At 30.0% G+C, this 22781-nt stretch overlaps 1 protein-coding gene across 2 annotated transcripts in view; it reads right to left on the bottom strand.

Annotated features, from left to right (window-relative positions):
* Positions 1 to 22781, bottom strand: part of LOC117179853 (FMRFamide receptor) — a 138628-nt gene that overhangs the window by 48752 nt on the left and 67095 nt on the right. For both annotated transcript variants that reach the window (XM_033372004.1, XM_033372005.1), the window contains exon 3: positions 11420 to 12407. In XM_033372004.1, the coding sequence (XP_033227895.1) occupies positions 11420 to 11728 (309 nt within the window). In that variant the 5' untranslated portion in view covers positions 11729 to 12407. The remainder of the gene's footprint in view (positions 1 to 11419; positions 12408 to 22781) is intronic.

Raw genomic sequence — 22781 nt, 5'->3', positions numbered from 1 at the left:
ATTTTAATGGAATTTAAAGGATTGTAAGGGTGTTTGATGAGATATTGAAGATTTCCAGCGATTTTAAGAATTTTCAGTTTTTAAAGAATTCTGAAGGATTTCCAGGATTCTCAATCGTTTTAAAGGGATTTGAAGAGATTATCTATGATATCCATGGAATTTCAAACATTTCAAGAATGGTTTAACTCATTCACTCTTGATTTATTGAATGTACGTCTTATGAAATATTACATGATGAAAAGAAAATTATAACAAATAATGAGGTGTGTATTATAGTATAAAAACTAATTTCAACAGCCACAACCGGTGTTAATTAGCATACTTGAACAAAATAATTAGCAATTTTTTGGAGCCCCCCTCCCCAACCTTACATAATTAATGCACACTTTCTCAGAGACCTTAAGAAAATAATTTGATTTTTAAAATGAAATATCCCATATCTAGGGGAAACTTTTCTTGAATTTTTAATAAAAATCCTCGTTACATCGTAGAGTCTCTTAGGATATTATATTCTATACAGAATTTTAATCTGACTACATACATAATACTATATATAAAATTATAGTATAAACAATACTGTTTCTTATTTATCATAAAAGATTATAATAAAGTTATAATAGGTTCAAATCAAATAATATACAGTATTTTTTTAAAAGAGATAATCTGACAGAGAGATTAATAAAACTATACCCTCAGGAAAGATTGAGTAGGTTCAATAGGGACAAGTGTGATAACGAGGTCAGCATGATAAAGAAAAAATTTTTAATGAAAAATTTATTAGTCATTAACTCTTTTTCTTAAAACATAAATATCATATCCCTTATTATTTGTGGAAGAAAGGTGACTAACATTAGTGATTGCTTCATACAATTATTCTTAAAGCAAACTGAGATGCTTTTATAAAACTCCAATTTGTAATGGTGTCATCTGGTATTTTGATTTGAATTTTTCTTACATAGATCACCTTTTGTTGAATTCTTTTCAGGAATCAGGAAAGATATTATATTTTAGTTGAATATCTGTTCTTTTTTAAATTAAGAGTTAAGTTCTTAAATATTTTAAAAAATTATAAAATTTCATTCTATTAAATATTACTAGTCTACATAAAACACATAGTAGAAAAATACTTAAAACGGTTAAACTTACTTTTTTATCTTAAATTTGGAAGTGAGCATAAAGTAAGTAAAAATTTGTCTGGATTCAAATTCAGACAAATTTTATGCTGAATTTAGGTTTATCCTTTAATTAAGGATCGAAACAAATTACATATTTTACATAAATTACATTACATAATTTATTATTTAAAGTGAACTTGAGAACCTCAAATCATGGTTTAAATTTATTTTTAATATGCTAGTAATTCTTAAAATTGTATAAAATTCTATTTCTGTGGATATTTTTCTACTAAATGACGCAATTTTTATTACATCAGAACGCGAATGTTACGAGAAGTTTTAAGTTATACAAATTTTATTCCAGCTCTGGTTTAAAAGTTAAGTTTTCCTAGAATTAATAACTTCTTATGCCTAACTGAACAGATCTCCCAAATACGAATAAAAAAGTATAAATCTAATTTTGTTTTTATCTTACGTATAAAAGCAACTCCTAATTTCTCTCATTAATTTAGTTATAAACCTTTTGAAGATGAAAGAACTTCAGAGACGAACTTTTTTGCAGAAAAATATTTTAAACCTAAGCTACGTATTTTACGGAATTATGTGCTAAACAATATTTAACATTCCTTTATTATTTTTAGGTCAAATCGTAATGCAGTATTATTCTCAATCCTTTCTCATTTATCTTTCGATTCTTTTTATACATTTTATCATTCTTAGTATTTTTTTCAGGCTATTTTAATGCATTCTGGTGGGAGCGAGGAATTTTTATGGTTCCTATTTTAGTAAATTGTTGTGACAGAAAAATAAAGAAAAGTTTTGTGGATGGTCGGTACATTTTTACTCGGCACCTGCCTCTCCATTTCAGAAAAGCACGTTGTAATCTCGTTAATCCAAGATTTATTGGCGGTTACGGAGCATCGCACGATTGGGTTATCCGTGTAACGACATATGATGCTTCTTTACTTAAGCTTAACGTGTAATTGATGCGATTAAAACCATCCTTACAAATCCGGGAATTTGCAAATAAAGCACGATATGAATAATGTAAGTTCAGAGCACTCGAGATTTGATTTATTATCGGGTTACTTTCATATTATTCAGATTTATAGGCGCCATCGATATTTTAGACGAGGTATTTCATTTTAACTCAATGCATCTCAAATTTTCAATCTTTACCTGTTCTCATCAAACTTGGCTATTTTGTAGCTTCATATTACCAAACTTTCCAGGTCAAGCTATATCTACTATAATCTATATGGTTCAGTAATAGGCGGTAGTTAAATTAAATAAAAAATACCAACAATTTTTTAAAATAAAGATAGAAATGAAATCCACTTTCTTATGAATAATTTTATAAAGGGAAACTAGAGTGTTAAAAATTTAGAAATCTAATTTGGAATTGTGCATTTTTCTTATGCTCTGATTTCATCGCATAAAATTATTCATAATATAGTGTATTTTATTTCAATTGAATTCAGTAAAGTTTGTCTATATTTAAGACTCCATTCTCAAATTCAGGTAACAGTTTTAAATGTTAGAGCCTAAATTGTTTCAAATTTCAAACAGAGAACTTTTTGTATGATTCATTTTGAAACGCTTTAAATTCCTAACGTTTTAAATAAAAAATATTGTGTTTTCAACAAAAGAGATGAATTTTTAATAAACTAGTTAAATTTTCAACTTACACTTACACTACCGGTCAAAAGTTTGGGTTCACTTAGAAAAATCGTTTTTTTTGTATTTATGACTTTAATTATACCGGAGCTAATAAAAATGTTTCTTTAGAAGGTTAATTGTTTTCGAAATTCTGTCTAAGATAAGCCCAGGGTGAAGCCTATTTGTCTATTTTTTAAGTAGATATTGCAAAATAGTGTTAATTTCAATGTTTTCTTAAATTTTCAATAACTTCCGAAATATTCAATGTTTTTCAATGTTGTTGGGCTCATTTTGAAGCTTTTTTTTCACCGTATTACAACAGGCTACAAGTATGAATCGTAAAAAATTTCTTTTCGAATTGCAAGAACTTGAAGTTGTAATAAAAAAGTTGGATAAATTTGAAAACATCTTATCTGTAGGCAAATCAGAATAAAAGTTCAATAAATATATATTTTGAGGCAATTACATAAAAAAATCATTTTTTACGATTAAAACTCGTAAGCTGTTGTGATACGGTGAAAAAAGCTTCAAAATCAGCCCTAGGACATTAAAAAATGTTGGCTATTTCGGAAGTTATTGACAATTTAAGAAAACATTGAAATTTGCCCTATTTGTGCAATATCTACGAGTACTTAAAAACTGCACAAATTGGCTTCGCCCTGGGCTTATTTCAAACAGAATTTCGAAAACAATCAACCTTTTAAAGAGACATTTTTTTTAGCTCCGGTATAATTAAAGCGATAAATAAAAAAAAAAGATTTTTCTAAGTGATCCCAAGCTTTTGACCGGTAGTGTACATTTCCCAACCCAATAGTTATATTTCTAAAGAATTGTCAACAAAAAAGTTACTTTTCAACCAAATTCGGACTTTCCACTTAAGGATGTATACTACATACAATCAATGTCAAAAGTCACCAATTTAAAGGATGATTTATACAATCAAGAAAAATAGATCTATTATTAATGTCTGCGATCTAGGCCTCATTTTATTCTTTGAAGGGTTCTCTACAATTCTATTTGAGTGGTATTCATTAAAATTTAAACTATCAATATTTATAAAAAAAATAACTGTATAATTTCTAAATTAAATTTTTAAATAAAACCTACTCAATTAGAATTGTGGAGAATTCGTTAGAGAATAAAATGAAGCCTTAATCATTAGGATTAAATAAAAATGGCAACTTTTTCCTAAAGAGAAAGGATAAACTAAAACTCTAACTACGGTAAAATAAACCATTATTAACTGAATTATTTTCATTGAAGTACCCAAGTGGGCATGAATGTCCCAAGACGTTTTTAGAACGCCCTAAAAACGTCCTAAGAACGTTTTTTTGGACGTTCGTGCCGGCTGGGACGCTCAGTAACCTCAATCGAGATTTTTTGAAATTAATAACAGATCTATTTTTGTCGATTTTATAAATTATTTTAAAGATAGACGACTTTTGATATTGATTGTACGTAGTGTGCATCCTTAAATATTTATGCTTTTAACAAAATACATGCATTTTCAACCAAATACTTGAATTTGTAAACCAAGAATATTAAGTTCCAACAAAAAAGTAAAAACTAAATAGTTGAATTTTCTACCAAAATATTTCCATGCATTTCCAATCAACTACTTGAACTTTCTATCAAAATAGTTGACTTTTAAAAAAAGAAATGAATTATCGATCAAAATAAATGAATTCTGAATAAAAAAATATAATATTAACTATTATTTCAACCAACAAAATTTTAATTTGAATAATAAAAGGAGATGTAATGAGTTTCAATCACGTGCAAAAATACGACGGAAAGCCAAATCGGATTGGTATTATATCCATTGTCGCTATTGATGTTATTAAGGTGTTTTAAGATTTCGATTGCTTCTTTATGTTTTGTTGGAAAATATTGCTTGTTTTTGCGATAACGGTTGTTCTGTCAAATGTTTTAGCCTGAGTTTATTCTCATGTTTCTTTATAAGTTGGCTCCCCGCATCTCCCAGTTTCTCTAATATAGACTTTGCCACTAAAGCAAAGGATTTTATATACACCCCGATCACTGAGAGATGCCTTTTTGTCTTCGGGGTTGCTTAGAAATTGTCCTGTTTTCGCAGATGATTTAAATTTCAATTAATTAATTAATTTTTATTTCTATTAAATTTCAATTTGCTTTTTTGTGTAATCGTCCTGCATTAGGATTTGTTTAATGTTTTTTAATTCCTTTTGTAAGTTATCGTTAACTTTTATGGAGACAGCTCTGTATACAAGGGAGTTGATGACCGATTGTTTTGGAGATGGATGATGGTGGGAGCAGGCATGTAGGTATATATTTGTATGGGTGGGTTTTCTGTAAAATTCATGTCCTAGTTTTTTATCAGATTTTTGTAAACTAGTACTTCCAAGAAAGGCAAATTTCTGGCAACTTTCCATGGTGAACTGGATATTAGCGTGTAATCGATTGACGAAATTGGAAAACTTGTGACAGTATTCTATCAAAGGTATGAGATCGGAGGGGAAGTTTGCAAAGTACTTAATATTATCGGTTGTATCAGAGATTGTTACTTCCGTAAGGAGAGATACTACTATACGTCGAAAGTCACTAGAATGTCTTGGGGTTAAATGTTAATCTGTCAAATTTAGAGTCTTTAAGAAGGATTTTCGTTCTGCTGACTATTGTTTTCGTGTAGTCTCTTTAAGTTTTTTATATGTATCGTCAGTTAAAAGGTCCATGATTTTGTTGGTACAGTCTTCTTTATTCATTATTTGCATGTAATATTATGATGTCTTTATTACGCTTGAGTTCTTTAATTGCTCTTTTTTTCTTGTCTTGTTAGTGAAAAAGTCTATTTGTAATGAATTGCAGATGCATACATGCCACTAAAATGCTCATATACGATCGCAGTCCATACAGAGCCTTCCGAACGGAAAGGGTCAATGTTTCATGGTGACAACTCGTGACCTATGAAATCTAAAACGATTTTTTACACAGGATTTGATCCCCTTTTATTTATCTTGTTGCAGTTCTTTTGTAGGATATGCACGAAAAGAGTTATTAACACAATTTTTTTGGATTGAAACTAGCAAAAAAAGATACTTTTTTAAAGGGTCATAAATCTTGAGAGATGAAAGCCAGAATGTTTTTTTTAGATTCACGGATAATTTACTAGAGTACAACTTTTTCTTTAAAGTCATATGTAGCGGCATTAAGATACTCAGGCGCAAAAATTATATAGTTTATATAGTGTGAAGTATTATTGTATATAATATTTCATAATATAATGTATAAACCATACATAAATTTTCCGCCTAGTTAGCTCACTCACGAAAAAAGTAATTTGAAAAAACTAAATTCGTATAATTTTCCCCGAAAAGAAGTCAAAAATGTCAATTACTTGAAATTGCGTCTAAATTAATTGAACTCTAGAAAGAAATTCGTAAGATTATCAGGTTCCAAAGTAAAGATACCACCTTCAGAATTTGATTTTTAGCCTATTTTTTGAAAGAAATCGAATTTCTTTCAAAAGTCATAACTCGGCACCTATTAAAGGTAGCAGGTTCTTCTTTTTATATAACTTTCTTAGCATATTGTCTACTGTAATTTTTCGTTTGAAAATTTTCCTTTGATATGCAATGGGAGGGACAAACACGATTTTTATAACTTTTTTCAAACAAAATTTCGGGACGTGTCGAAATCATTTCTAGCTTTTTAAAAGATTCATCAGGACCCTTCCAGAAACAGCTTCCGCAATAAAAGAGCTCTTTTTATCTACTTAATATGACAAAAAGCCCTGCTTTTCGTACGAGAAGCCTGGACTATTAGGGCCGTGCATAAATACCCTAGTTTTTGTCTTGTTGTAGTGGGGGGGGGGGGGTCAACAACTTTTCTATGCTTCCTTACATGGGAGAATCACGAAATAATAAAGAAGGGCTCATCCACAAATTATGTAAGGTGTTTTTCTTCAACTTTAAACTCACCCTTCCCTTCCTATATGATACCATGAAATTTGCTCCGACTCTCCCAAAACCGTACTAAAATGTTATAAAATTAGAGAATGAACATAAATATAAAATATAAACTCTGTAAAATAAATAAACATTGAACCTTAATGAAATTACTTTTAGAACATAAAATGCGGTTATCGAAGCCAATATGCAAAATCTTTTAAACAAAAGTTATAGATCCCATCAAAATGCATATTTTTTGTGCCATACATTTTTTTAAAGAGTGATAATTTGCGCGAAAATCAGTGATAATCGATTTTCATTAAAAAAAACCCATAAGAATCATGACTGTTTTCTTTCATCTAAGCCAATACGCACAATATCGCTAAATATGTTGAAAAAAATTGTATAGCTTATCAAGTTACACATTTTTTGTTTCAAACATTTTTATCTGCGAGTGATAGTTTTCGTGGAAATTAGTGATACATCGATTTTTATGAAAAAAATCATTAAAAATGAGGGTTTTTTGCGTTTAGCTCAGCAAATACACAAAATTTTGCAAAATATTTTCAATAGAAGTTGCCATTAGGCTTCTTAATACAATGAGCAAAACTTTTGAAACAATAATACTCACTCGCCTAAACTTTCACCTCGAAGAAAACAACATCCTTAAACTTCAACAATACGGTTTTAGAAAAGGTCACTTTACGCAGCACATGATGCTCAAGCTAAATTTTAATCGAAGGAAACATACTGGAGCTGTTTTCCTCGATGTAGAAAAAGCTTTTGACAGTGTTTCGCATGTAGGACTGCTCAGAAAACTAATAAATTACAATTTGCCAAGAGGGCTTATCCTCTTTATAAGCCCTTATGTTTCTAATAGATAATTCTCAGTCAAAATAGGCCAGACACTCTCAAAAGAAAAAAACCATCGGAGACGGTGGGCCCCAAGACAGCATACTAGGACCGGTATTCTTGATTATTTAAGTAAACGACATTCCTGAGGTCATGGATGTTTTAATTAGATTATATACAGATGACACAGCCAGGGAAATGCACAGTACCGAAATAGTTGATCGTTAGACGAACACTAATTGTTTCGGAAACTCAAACTCATGGAAAAAATATTCGAAACCAAAAATATGTACCTCAATGGGAGCTACAACCTTTGTAGAGAACATTTTGCGAAATATTGCATATTGGCTTAGATAAATGCAACTATGACTTTTATGGTTTTTTCATGGATTCGCTATGAAGATGGCCTAGTCGCCAATTTTCACCTTCAAATTCGTAATCAGCGCATTAAAGTACATAAGTATACGGAGTTTAAATAAAATCGGAGAATTCAGCTATTTGGAACTGCACCCAATATTATTCTTTGGTCTATTCATTATAAAAATTCCTAGTTATTTACCGCAGGTTTCTTAGACTTTTCTTCTTTTCTCGTGTTTCCGCTTAAATTCGAACGAAATTAATAGAACGCAATGAGAAAAATAGGAAAGAAGAACTAAAATATTATTCTTCATTATTTATCTTGCGTTTTAGTTTATTTATAGATTTTGAGATAATTTGGCGTATTTGAGTGTTTATTTTATTTTCATTAATTTTTCATCAGAGTTTCGGTTAAAAAAGGATTTATTTTTTCTGGATTTTTGTTTCCCAGAGATTTTCTGTAGTTTATCATAAACGTCGAGAAAGGTTGAGAATATCATTTTAACCCTCTAATATGTACTTTTTGAGTGCAGGAAATTCTCTCCCTCGTAGTAATATGACTTCCCTTATTTATAACGACACTCGGATTATATGATTTATATGCCTAATACCATACGTCAAGAAGAAAGAGAATCATCTTCTCCCATTAGTTCTTCCTCAACATTTTCTCTCAAATTTAATTTAGTTTTTCTCTATTTGAGCGGAAAAGTTTTTTCTAAGTAACCAGAGAAAATTCCATTTTCTAGTGAAAATAAAACGTTTGATTGATAGTCCTGTGAAAATTATGCATCAGATTTCGATAAAAAAATCAATTTGTAATAGTAGATATAGCTGTTGAAAAAGTTAACTACTATAGAAAAATATTTGAATTAACTAAAGAATGGTTTTAAGATTTGGCTAAACATAATCATTGATTACGTGAAAAAAGAGTTCTGCATGAAGGTATCTATCAAATAAAAAAACTTACTCAGAACAATAATTTTCCGATAAAAATAGAAGTTTTAAGCGATATGTGTTTTATCGAAATTTATTAATTTCACTTTCATTTCTTCTGATATTGAATATTCTTATTGCGTATAAATTCCTCCCTATATAAAATATTTGTCACATCACATTCACGATTATTTCAGCAGTCATTTTATGAACACTTTTCGAATATTTTAGAAAAATTTGTAGGAGTAAGTTAAATTAAAATTGTTTAAGGTTTAATGACCTAAATAACTTTTTGATGTTATTATTATTAATGATAGGTCGTGTCGAAAGTAACAAAATTTAAAAAATCGAAATGAACCATAATAAAGATTAAAATGGATCGAAGCAAATACCCGAGTAATTCACGCGTAAAAACATAAATACACCAAACTCTCGCGTGATGCATATAAAGCGGAGCTAAAGTAGTGATTTTCGAGCATGCTGACGTCAGAGGGAGCAAAAGTGTGACGTCAGAGGTAAATGATCAAAAATTTTAATCTTTGAATTCACATTTTAAACTAACAAGCATCGATCTTTCATCGATCAGTTAATTACTTTACAACAAATTATGCGTAAATTACAATAATTTACGATAAGTTACCAGGGATCACATAGTCTGTCCCTCTTTTTACCTAATCCCTCATTTCTCCCTTTAATTTGAAAAATCGCCTAAAACATTTAAAATCGAGAATTTGGACCTGGTTTTTCCCTTTTTTCTTAAACTTGCGATTTATTTTTTAAGAATCATAAACAAAAAAGTAAGACATTAGAAAACAAGAAGCTTTGGCAAAGATTCTTTTTGTTTATGTCAATTTTAAATATTCAATTTCACATATTTATATCTAAACCCGGAAGATAAATCAATGCTGTAGTTGCATATCGAAAACATCTTAATAGAGATAACAGACTTAACAGAGAAAAATTGTCTGAAACGGGGAAAAGAAGGTAATTCTTCATGAAAATAGAGAAATAAATTATTATAAACAAAATTAATGCAGCTACCAATATTAATGTAGTTGAATTAAAAATAAAAAATAGTTGAACTGATCCAACGAAGACGAATTTTTAATAAAATAGTTGATTGTTTAATGATTAAGCGAAAAGGGCGACTTTTCTACAAAACAGTTGAATTTTCTACCAAAATATTTGAGGTTTTAATTCAAAACGACAAATTTTTAACATAATAGTTACCTTTTCTATTAAGACTATTTTGTTGGAAATTTATTCTATTTTTGGTGAAAATTAATTTTTGTCATGGAAATTGAACTATTCCGTTGTTGGTATAAAATTCAAAATTCAACAATTTAGATAAAAATTTATTTTGCTAAATGTTATCTCTGTTTTTGCACTACGCTCTTTTTTCAACTAATAATAATATATGTTTTTTACTGAAAAGAGAAAAATTGATGAGAATAAGGAACAGATTTTTCAAAACTGGGTAAAAAAATATTACGAAATACGAAAATGACAAGAAAACTTGATAATGAAAAGGGAAAAATAGGTAAAACATTGCATTTTTTAAATATAAAATTGAATTACTGAACCGCTGTGATCACTAAATTGCCAACCATTTTCAGAAATTTTGACAACTTGTGCACAATCTGAATTTCCACAATTATAAAAAATAAAAATAAAATTTCCAAAATTCCTATATAGGAGCAGAATCCATGCCAGTGTTCTAATAGTTTCTGAAATCATGAATTTGTTATAAAAAATATCGTTTTCCACAAGGGAAAAGGGACTTTTGACATATTCATCTTCAGCTCATGCTCGCTCGCCTACGACTCGTACTGAGAAAATTAAACTCGTCGAAACTGTCCCACTTCATTTAATATTTCCTTGATATATATGTGATTTCAAAACAAGGTCACAGCAAACTCAACTACGTTATTTGCAAGGAATGAGGTCAGCATCAATAAATCTAATAATATCGAAAGGATGAAAAGATACTTATCAAGCTCTAAAGCTCTGAACATTTATGATAAGTGATTTTGCAAGCCAGTGTATCAGATAGAGAGAGAGAAATAGTGAGAGAGTGGGGTGAAATTGAGGGAGAAAATTAAATCATAAAAAATATCTCAATAGCACTATCTTGTCGTCCTAAGAAAAAAGTTACATGAGTGACATTTTGGTCAAAAGTGAATTTTTGATATCAGTGAACTCGCGAGGAACAGCTGCATCTAACTGTCTTGATTCAGATTAGTATTTGTAATCATTTCTTTAAAAAAACGTTTATTATAAATTGCGTGGCGATCACGCAATTAGGAATCGGGTAAAAGTGATACCCTGTATAGTTCGAAATAAGTAAAAAAATGCAAGTTCATTTTTTAATAGATATTATTTTCATAATATATTTTCTATGGAAAAATAAGAAAGAGAACATTCACTTCATCCAAGTAATGATTTTTGATTTTGAAAAAAATTGATTCTAAATTGGACTTCCTGGTAGCTAACATTTTTTCTCGATTATCTCAGTTCCACCAAATTTTCATTTACTTCAGTTTTTACTCGGCACGGCTGGATCCTAAAATCACTTACCGCTATCGTGATGAGTATTGTGTCACATCTGGCCAGGCCGATCAAAAGGTAATTAATGGAGGACTTCATCTGTGGCCTCGAAAGGATGATCATCGAGATAGTGTTTCCTAGTATGCCAAAGAGACTAACGAGATTCAAAAGCACCCCGCAGATGATGAACTCGAATAAACCGTCCTTGAGTTCGAGCTCGCACTCTAATGTGTCGTTTTTCTTCGTGGTAGAAGCAAGATTACGTGTAATGTTGCTAGCAAGGTTATTGTTAAAATTTCCGGCGCTGGTGATGTTCGCCAGTATGGAGCTTACTTCCATCGTTTTGAAATCCTTCTTCTTTTTCTTTGTCACCCACCCTTTATTACCTCGTCAAAGATTTCTTCTGTATATGCATTTTTTCAGTCCTCTGATTCGATATTATCGAAGCTCCTTTCCTTCCCTTATCTTAGTTCCTATCCAATTTCGTTTCGTAGTACTGACTACATTTTGCATGTTGTGTTGTACCTATTAGTATAATTTTTATTTTCATCATCCTTTATATAAGTTGTATAACATGTAGTAATTTATTTTCTTTATCTTGATTAAGTGGACCAATTAAAATCTACAGAAAGTTGCTCGCTCCATCATCTTCGACGCCGAAGTGGAGACTCGCCGAGCCAGTAACGCCGTTATTCGTCATCTCTTTTATCGACTTTGCATCAGCCCTAATTGCCAAAGCGGGATTAAATGTTGATTCGATTAATTTAATATGAATTTCCCGTGACAAACTACCTTTTGAATTTATGGGACGTGATCAAATACATTTTTTTCCGACTGTTTGCTCAAGATCCTTGGGAGGTACTGTTCCGTTTTTCTCCTCTTATCTTTACTCGAGATGACGAGGTAGAGTGACAGTTTAAGAAACGAATTAGAAAAACTTGATGTACATTCATGTTTTTGACGTCGATTTTCTGCTGAAATCACCGACTCGAGGCTTTCCTCAATCCCTTCTGGAGACCTGCAATCAGAATAAAACGAGATTAAACTCTTTTTCTTCTCTAACTCCTGGGAAAGAGGGAGAAAGGCATAGGAATGAAAATTTTCATGAGATAAAAAAAGTGGGTTCTAGCAACCTTTTTTACATATTCCGTTTATCTTGGCTTGAAATAGTTTAAAATGCTGAAAAGAAATATTCATAAGGTTAACTTGTGTATTTCTGTTGATAACTGAATAAAAAATAGCAGGAGTAGCTTAAACAGTACGTCAAAAATAAAAATTAGAACTTTTATTTTACACTCTTTTGCCTCTTTCTCTCCTTATCCCATTTTTAAACAATATCTCTTGCTCTCTCAGTTTTCAAGAAACTTTTCTTTTTCTCGTTTTTTCACTTAAATGTGAACTGAATTAATAGACATCAGTAAGAAAATCCAACTACTTTTGGTTAGAAATTAATTTTTTTATGTTTGAACTAATTCATTTTTGGTTGAAAATTAATAGCCTTTAATTGAAAATTCGACTATTAAATTTGGATTGAGAATTTATGTTGAAAATTGAACTATTTTATTGAAAATTCGTTTTATTTTCGCTGAAAATTAGCTTTTTAACTGTAAATTTAACTATTCCATTATTGGTATAAAATTAATCGATTTAATTTAAAAGATTTAATTATTTTGTTAAAAATTAATTTTTCAAATTAAAAATGAAGCCTTTTAACGAAGAATTTAAATATTCTATTGTTGGTTGAAAATTGATTATTTTTTGGTTTAAAATTAAACTTTTGAGCTTAAAAATTCAACTGTGATGTTTATAATTCGCCTCCTTGGATTCAAAGTTTTATTATTTTCGTAGAATATTCAATTATTTATATAAAAATAATTTTGTTGGTTAAAAATTCATCTATTCGATTGAAAATGTCACTATTCCGTTGAAAATTTAACTATCTTGTTAAACATTTATCTATGTGGAGGGAGAATTCGTCTCTTTTGAATGAAAATTCAACTGTTTTATAAAAAATTGGTCTTTTTGGCGAGAATCGATGTCGTGCCGCATGTAGGTGTAACAGGTGCTGTGCGGGATGCACGGGATCTGCAGCTGTCACTCAGGCGAGCAGTCAGGCGTGAACTAACAAAAGCGAAGCAGGCTATAATGAGTTAGTTGCCACCCACCGTCAGCTCCGAAATTGGCGCTATAGAAGAGGTTCACTGTACTTATTTTTCTTTTAAGGATGATCTCTAATTTTACTTCATTTAGAGCTTTGACTAGAACATTTCTTTTTTGTTTGAAACGTTTTGGTTGGAAAATCATCTTTTCGGGACCACAAGTCAACTGTTTTCTACAAAAAATTCGACTTTCAAGCTTGAAAACTCAACTTTTTCGATGAAAATTCCTCACATTTGCTCAAAAATTAATATTAGTTGTTTGAAAATGCATCTATTTTGTTGGAAATATTATATATAGTTTTTATATAGTGTGTAGCATTATATATAATATTTATTTGTTTTAACATTTTTTGTATAAAACAAATAAATATTATACATAAAACTTCACTATATATAAACTATATGGGTCATTAAAGGGGAGATTTACAATCAAATTTTTTTCTACAGAACATTTTTTCGCGTCTTGTGTTTGAAAATAATCGAGACGTATTTTTTTATTTCATTGTGATACTAGAAAATCTCGAGATATGATTTTTCAAAATTTGGTAATCGGGAAAAAACATTTGTTTTCAGTCTTGTACTGAAAACACGCATTCACTCACAAGCTTTACAAAATAGTATAACATACCTCCTGTTCTTTTTTTTCTCAACAATCTCGTGCATTTTTATAAACAATTTTATTTATTTGAACTTGGAACTGTTTTTTCCTTTTTCTTTGCCTTATACAACTTTTGTTCAAGATTCTCAAATAGGCAGGAAAGAGTTGAGAATATAAAAATGAAAACTCCAAGTGTTACAAATTTTTTCACGTTACGTCTTCCAAGTGTGCTCGCTAGCTCGTTCGCTGCAACGTGCGCGACGTATTATAAAAATTCGCAATGCTTGGAGTTTTCGCGCTCAATTCTAAAATTTTTCCTGCATATTTGACAATCTTGAACAAAATTTTAAAGTAAAAAATGCACAAAAATGTTCCAAGTTCAAGATAAATAAAATTGTTTATAAAAATGCAATACATTTTAATGAAAAAAAAAAACAGGAGGTATGTTATACTAGTTTGCGAAGCATGTGGGTGAATGCGTATTTTCAGTACAAGAATAATTATTTCTATTCAAACATTTTTTTACAGTGAGCGATTTGAAAACAAATGTTTTTTTCCCGATTACCAAATTTTGAAAAATCATATCTCGAAATTGTCGAGTGTCGCATTGAAATAAAAAAATACGTTTGGAAAAAATACGTGTTTTATCAGTGACCAAGAAGGGGAGAGGTGGAAAACCTGTTCAAAGCAGCATGACGGACATTTTGAAAGGTCTTTAATGGAAATTAAACCATTTTTTCAAAAGCGCAAAAAGCACAAGAAAATGTTTTACGTTTTAAAATGTTTTATGTTGTAGAAAATTCACATATTAATTCCTTGATGTTGGATATACTTTTCTTTATTATGTTCTGCTTGATTTTTACAAACAAATAAAAAATAATTGGTTTATACAACGCAAAGTGATCAGTTTTCCATTAATAGAGATGTACGTTTTAATGAACACTTTTTTACCAATGTTCCCTTTGCCATTTCAAATGCCGTCAGTGAATTTTACCTCATTGGCTCTCGGTAGTTGCGCTAATTTCAACACCTCTGATTTCTACCTCATTGCTCTCATTCCATAGAGTGTAGCTACAATTACAATTGAATCTTGATTGGTAATATTGTCGTTTTTGTTAATTGAATTTGATAAGAGGATTTTTTATGTGACTCTTCAATATTAGTAAATTCCGATCAAAATTAATTACTCATTTTCAATCACTATGCTATACTTTATAATATACTGTATTTATTAAGAGATTATACATTTTTTAATTCGATTTTTTATTCGAATCAATTTAAAAAAACTAATTAGGGAAATTAATTTAAGGAAAGAAGTTTGGATAAGTGTAATAGAATATATTAATCACTTTTAAAATCTGGTACACTCATAACATAAAATTTCATGAAATACCGTGAAATTTCTTGAATTCTTTGGAATCCCATGCAAATCATATAAATTTGTTTGAAATTCATTAAAATCTTTGAAATACCAAAAATCCTTGAATTCAATGAAACCTCGAATAGGAAATATTTTAAAAGCATATAAATCTATTAAAATTATTTCAAAAACCTTGTCAAACCCTTTTAAATTTCTTGAAATGGTTTTGAATCACATGAAATCGTTTTGAATACCTTAAAATAACATAAAAGGCTCAGGAAATTCCTTCAGATCTTTAAAAACCCCTTTAAAGTCCTTTAAAATCGCTTTTAATCTATGCAAAGTAAATCCAAGAAATAAAATTTATTTGAAGTTGGATAAAAACGTTGTAAATAATTGACAAGTACAATTATCTGACGATGAATAATTTTTATCTAACTCGTGATAACTTCCGATAAATAATATCTCTTGGGTTAACTATTTGAAAACCCTTTAATATCATAAGAAATCTCTTACAATCACTTGAAATATTTTAAAATACTTTGAAATTTTAAATACATTAAATACTTTCAAATCTCTTAAAACAACTTAAAAAGTTCAGGAAGTCACTTGGAACCCTTAAAATCATTAACGATGTTTCTAAATCATATGAAATCTTTTGAAATACCTAGAAATCACTTAAAATGCTTACGAAATATATTAAAATCCTTAAAATCAGTCAGAAAAAAGTCATAAATTATTTGAAATTTTTGAAATCACATCGAATCCTATGGAAAGCCTTAAAAGTGCTTAAAAATGTTAAGCCCTTCTTAATCTCTTGAAATGTGTTTAGCTCTTATGGAATCCTATCAAATATCTTGAAACAACAAAAAAAGCTTAGGAAATCTCTTGAAATCTCCTAAAATCTTCTAGAATCCCCTGAAATTCTTTTAGTCCTATGAAATCCTTTCAAATACCTTGAAGTAACTTATCAAACCCAGGCATTATATTGGCATCCTTAAAATCAGTCGAAAATCCATTTCAATCCTTTAAAATCTTTGAAATCTAAGAAATTATCTGAAATATCATATCCTAGAGTGCTCTTAAGTTTTTCTTAATGACATGACGTATGTGCCTTGGAATTTTTAAAGACACTTTGATCACACTTTAAAATTGCTTAATGTTCCTTAAAATCTTTGAAATCCCTTGAAATGCCTTAAGATCCCATGAAATCCTTTCAAGTGACTATTGAAAACCTTGATTGACTTGAAATAACAGGGAAATATTTGAAATCGTCAACATTTCTTGTGATTTTCTATAAAATTACATTGAAAATATTTGAAATTTTTTAAGATCTTTCGAAATCCTTTAAAATATTTGAAAATGTGTTGTAATTTTCCATCTTACAAATTCTTTGAAGTTTTTTGGTAAAACTACAAAATCCCGTGGAATTTTAAAAGGAACTTAGATGACACGTTAAAATGGCTTGAAATCTCTGAAAACTTTAAAAATTCTTTGATATAATTTGAAATTACATAAAATCATTTTAAATTACTTGAAATAACAAAAAAGCCCTATAAATGACTTGAAATGCTTGACATCTTTTTTTTAATCCTATGAAATCCCTTTAAATCTCTTGAAAACCCTCAAATAATTTGAAAATTGTTTGAAATTTTCGAAAGTCCCAAGAAATCTGATCAAAAACCTTGAAATTACTTAGAATCTCAGGAAATCATTGAAATACCTTTAAATAACACGGAAAACCCTAAAAATCCGTAATGTTCCTCTGAAATTCTTTAAAACCCTTTTAAATTTTAGAAAAAGCTTTGATATCAAACGGAATCCTTTAAAAATATCTTTAAATAATTTAAAAACTTTTGAAATACTTTTAAATAAGTTAAAATAACTTAAAAATGTCAGATAATCCCTTGGAACCCTTAAAAACCTCTAAATTTCTTCGAAATCTCTTGAAACATTGAAAAACCTTTGGTATCATATGAAACCCTTTAAAATCTCTTTAAATGTTTTTAAATCCCATGAAATATTTGAAGGAACTTCAAAATTTGAGATAATCTCTTGGAATCCTTTCTCTGAAATCTTTTTCTCTCTGTGAAATCATTTTATACCATGTGAAACCCTTAAATCTCTTTAAATTCTTTCAAATCCCATGAAACACTTTTAAATACCTTAAAAACATCTAAAATCTCAAATTATTCCTTATTGGAATACTTAAAACTCTCTGAAATTCTCTGAAATGCTTTGAAATCCCTTCCCAGTGGGCAAAAAAATTAAGGACGTCCTAGTGATGTATTTGGGACATGCCTAAGACGTCTTTTATAACATGTTTTTTAATCATGCTAGGGATGCTCTTAAAACGTATAATGTTAGTACAAACGATGTCCCGAGAACGTCCATGTCTTTAAAACGTCCTTAGGTCATCTTTCGGGCATTGGACGTCTTGAAGATGTTGATTGGCCTGACATAGGGCGTCCTAGGAACGTCCCAAGGACGCTCTTGGGATTTTCATAGTTCTGTGCCAACTGGGTTGCTATCTTTGAAAACTATTGTTATATGAAAAACTTGAAATCTCTCCAAATATTTAAAATTGATTAAAATCTTTAAAAATCTGTGGAAATTTTCTATCCCAGAAATTTTTTGAAGTTTTTTCTGGTCACACGCAATCTCTTTGAATATGTAAAGATCCTTTTATGATAATTTAAAATAACTTGGAGTTCTGTATAGCCTCTAAAATCCCTTTAAACGTTTTGAAATTTCATGAAATCCTTCTAAATCTCTTTAAATAGCATAAAAACCTTAGGGAATTACGTGAAATACCTCAAATCCTACACGAAATCCTATGAAATCCTGTTAAATCTCTTGAAATACCCTAAAGCCTTTAAAAATCGTACAAAATCTCGAAAAGTCCCATTAAATTTTCAAGCTTAAAAATCTTTCTAAGTTTTTCGAAAATCCATTGAAAATTTTCCAAAAAAAGCTTTTCACATCGGAAGTGACTGATTTTCTATCAGTCGTATTTATATTATTATAAAAATCATACTTCGTTTGAAATAAGGGAAAGACAAGCGGGGTTAATTTGGCACTGTCAGTCGCATTATCTAACAAATAGGAATGGTATAATTCCGTTGGTGATCGTCTGTATAAATAAAACTGGGTGGTAGGGAATTGGGAAAATAGAAATGTACAAAAATGGGTGGTACTAGATCCACACAAGCTGAGAGAATGAGAGAGGCCATTGCTACTGGTGGTTTTACATTGCTGATTTACATCTCGTGACGTCAGCGCGAATTGCACACTGTGCGCCATTTGCAAGCAACGCATTTCCCAGTCTTCCGATTCTCTCAACGCTGACGATTTATTACTTTTATTTTCTCGATTCGATGTTTTCGCATGTTGAACCTGAGCCCTCAACAACATTATTAAATGTATCCATTTTTTATTCAATATATTTTCCGATGTAAATAAATGATTTCTGTTTTGCAATACGATGGCTACAATTTATTTACGAGAAAAAGAAATTTTAACTAAGAAACATTCAATACGAATTCATAATACTTTTTTAAATAAGGGTGGTGGAAACTGTGAAAAAGTTGGTCATTTGAAATTATCAGAATTTGCAAACAAAATTCAAAGCTTTTGCGATCAGAAAATTTGGAACAACATTCAACAAAACTCTGACGAAATATTTTCAAGATATTTTAAATGAGATCAAAGAAACTGATTTCCGACATAAAAACAAAATATGTGAGGTACGGGGGGCTTGGATTAAGGTAAAGCCAAGAGGGCTTGTACGTATCTTTTTTCTCTTGAAATAATTTGAGTGATGCCTCACAATTATTTTGAAACCAGAAAGAAAGACATTGCCGGAGGGGTTGTTAAAAAACTTAATTTTTTCATTCTTATTTAAAGCTTATTATGTTTATTCACGCAAAAATACTGCAAATTGGTGATCTTGCGACTTCAGCTCTGTCGTTTGTCATCCAAAAAAGTATCCATACGGTAATTATCTATGGATATAAGGAAAATTTTGGAAAAGTGCGAAAAATTGCAGGTTTTATTAGACTTTGGAATCACTCTCTACTTTGTATCGTCTTATTTTAATTTAGTGTCAACGGAAATTGAAGTATATTAAATTCCATGTAAGGCTATAAAAAATAAATTTTTCATCTTATGTTTTTTAAGAGATACAGCCTTCGGAAGTTATATTTTTGTGAAAAACTTGACGAAAAAAATGTAATTTCAGTTTTTATGGAATATCATATTTCCTGTAAACTGTAGGCAAAATAAACAAAATATGAGTTACTGTAGACCAAAGTTCAAACAAATATGAAAAAATAAAAAAAGTTCCCAACTCTTTCATTTCGAATACATCCTTTCCTTTACCTCATTTCCGAATCTGAATCTTGCTATTCTGGTACATCTGCTCTCTCCCCATCCCTTTTCTAAATACTTTGACAGTCCTTCCTTTTTCATTATCTTTTATTATTTATTATATTTTGATTCCTCAATCATCCCCTATATTTCTATTAATTTTGGTTCCCTGTCCTTTTTCTCCAATTTTTCATAGTTTACTCCAGTCCTCTCTTCTATATCTCTAGCACTAAAGAACTCCCTCCTTACTACTTCCCATTTTGTTAAGGGCATGTGATACTTAGAAAATTGTCGATTTTAACAGTTTAAGTTTCCCTGGCTTTTTTTCTAGAATAATAAATGTTTTGTCTTAAAAATTTGGGAAATGATAGCGAACATGCTAACGGACGTCCCCACATACTTTTTTTGTAGGTTAATTCCAAAAAGTTTTAATTTAACAAAATCTAATTAATTTGCATAGCGCTTAGGAAATAGCATCGATTTTTTCAGTGTTAGATTCCCTCGGCTTTTTTCCTAGGATAAGAAATATTTTGCCTTCAAACTTTGAGAAATGATAGCGAACATGCTAACGAACATCCCCACACACTTTTTTGTGTTTTTTTATCAAAAAATTTTTGATATTGCTAACAACGTGCGTGTATATTTCCATGCCCTCGTTACCGCTCTATATCGGATAATATTAAAATTTTGTTAAAAACTTACTTTTTAACAAACTTTAATAGAATTGGATATGTTTTAACACGCTATAATTTCGAACGCATGCGCACGAAACGTGTGATTTAAAAAATAAAACGACTTTTTTGTGGCTAAAGAAAAAAATAATACCAAAGGCTGTATCTCGTAAATTACTGCGAGATAAAAAATTAGTTTTCCTTACTATTGTGGCAAATTAATTGCTCTTAAATTTCTGTCGTGACAAATTTAAAGAATATGCTCTGAAGTGGATGAAATATTTGAAAAAATGATAAAAACGGACATTTTTTTCAAAAATTTTACTGGGTTCCGCATGTCCAAAAAATATGTTTAACTTTTAAATACTTTAAAGAAACTTAATTGACAGAGTTAATCATGTCTTTTCCGTTATTTTAGACGTTTTTTTCAAATATCCGAAAGGGTCAATGTATCATGGTTCGATTAAGAAAATATTTGAAGGGTTGCAGTACAGAACAGATTATGCTTGCGTAATTATAAATATATTTTTATCATGATCTTCATGATTTAAGAATTTGAGGTTAGGTTGATATTTTGAAAAAAAAATCCATTATGCGTTGTTCAATTTTACGTCACATTAAATTTCAGTTTAATTGAGAATTTTACTTTTGTTAAATTTTAGACATTTCTATACTAATTTCACGCCGCTATGCTTGAGCAATTTTGAAAGCCCATAAAAGTTTAATTTGAACATTCTCAGTCGATTTTCTCGGAATCGGTTAACTTTTTGCATTAACATTTATTGACCTTTATTCAGGAACTTAATATTTTTGAAGAATCATTCTGTTTTGTTTTTATAACAAAATTTGATTTTTTTATCGCGATCCACAGACAGGCCTGGCCCAATTGTAAATTACAGTGTCACTTTGAGACATCTTCACAGAAAAAATGAAAGATAAAGTTTACATCGATTCCAGGTGAAAGATTCACTACAATAAAAATTAACCTTGCCGAATAAACTTTACATGCATCGAAGATAATTTCCGACTTTTAACCTTGCTCGGATAATCTTTTGCCTCATAATCGCTCTATTTTTATTCGAGATGTAGCGAGAATTGCGACCACAACGTTATCTATCGTCGTTTAACTTCATTAAATTGGAGAGAACTGGAGACTCCCACCTGACAGTTGCTTTTTTGTGTTTTTTGCTAAATGGTATTGTATAAGTTCTAATGCATTTACAATAGTTTAATTTATTTCGGAGGAGATATATCAGTAAGATCATTTTTTTTCGTGTTTTCTGTTGCTGATTCTACGCGTTTTATCGCAATTTGCTTACTTCAGCGTCACGCAGTAGACGAGATCAGAATTATTCTCCCAACCTTGGTGAAACTTTCGCCGAAATATGTTTAGTTTTTAACTGCTGTAAGTATTACCTGCAACAAATATGAACTTTTTTTGTTTTTTTTTGTTCTTTTAAATCTGGTGTCCCGATTTAGAACTCGAATTCACTCATACTTTACCGTGTTCCCATTGCTGCTAAGGACACCGTAGCAGAAAACAGCTTTTATTTTATCGTAGGATAAACTTTCGCCAAATAGCATTTTAAATCCAACAAAATTTATCTTCAGTTTTTTCTGTGTTTTTTGGTCTCAATACAAAAGCACTGTGGCTTGGGGTTAGAAATTTTTTTTTTTTTTAAACATGCTTTTCGATATTTAGAAAATCCCCAATTCGTTGGTAATCTAGTTCTGTACTGTCATCATTCTTATAAACTGAAGAATTTTTAATATTTTTTCCCTAGATTTTTTTTATAAGATATGTACAAAATTTGAAATTTAGTTATCTGCTCCTGCATAGTTCTTTCTACTTGTTGTTTCATTTTTCTTAGACAAAATCAAATTAAAATGATCTTTTTCAATTATATTAAAATCTATGATGGCATCAGAATAAAAGATTTAAGAAAACTCCATATATAGTATTAATTTGCAATTCAATCGAAGCTTAAGTTTAATGCCGATCATTAGAGGTTCATGATACTTTGTAAGTATATAACGGCGGCATTAAAATAATTTAGGTCAATGTTTGAGTGCGTTATATTGCAATTACTAGTTTAATTAAAGAGACCGTTTACGACTTTCCAAAAAGCTTTGATTATATTGCCTCGTAAAATTCAAATTCGAAAACTATACCGTATCAGTCTGAATAGACACTTCATTAAAAATGACTTTTGATGATCAAAATAACCAAGAACTA

This window comes from Belonocnema kinseyi, chromosome 9 (genome assembly GCF_010883055.1).
Source record: "Belonocnema kinseyi isolate 2016_QV_RU_SX_M_011 chromosome 9, B_treatae_v1, whole genome shotgun sequence".
NCBI classification, from domain to species: Eukaryota; Metazoa; Arthropoda; class Insecta; order Hymenoptera; family Cynipidae; genus Belonocnema; species Belonocnema kinseyi.
The sequence above is the reverse complement of the archived record's forward strand: the minus strand, read 5'-3'. Positions and strand labels throughout refer to the sequence as shown.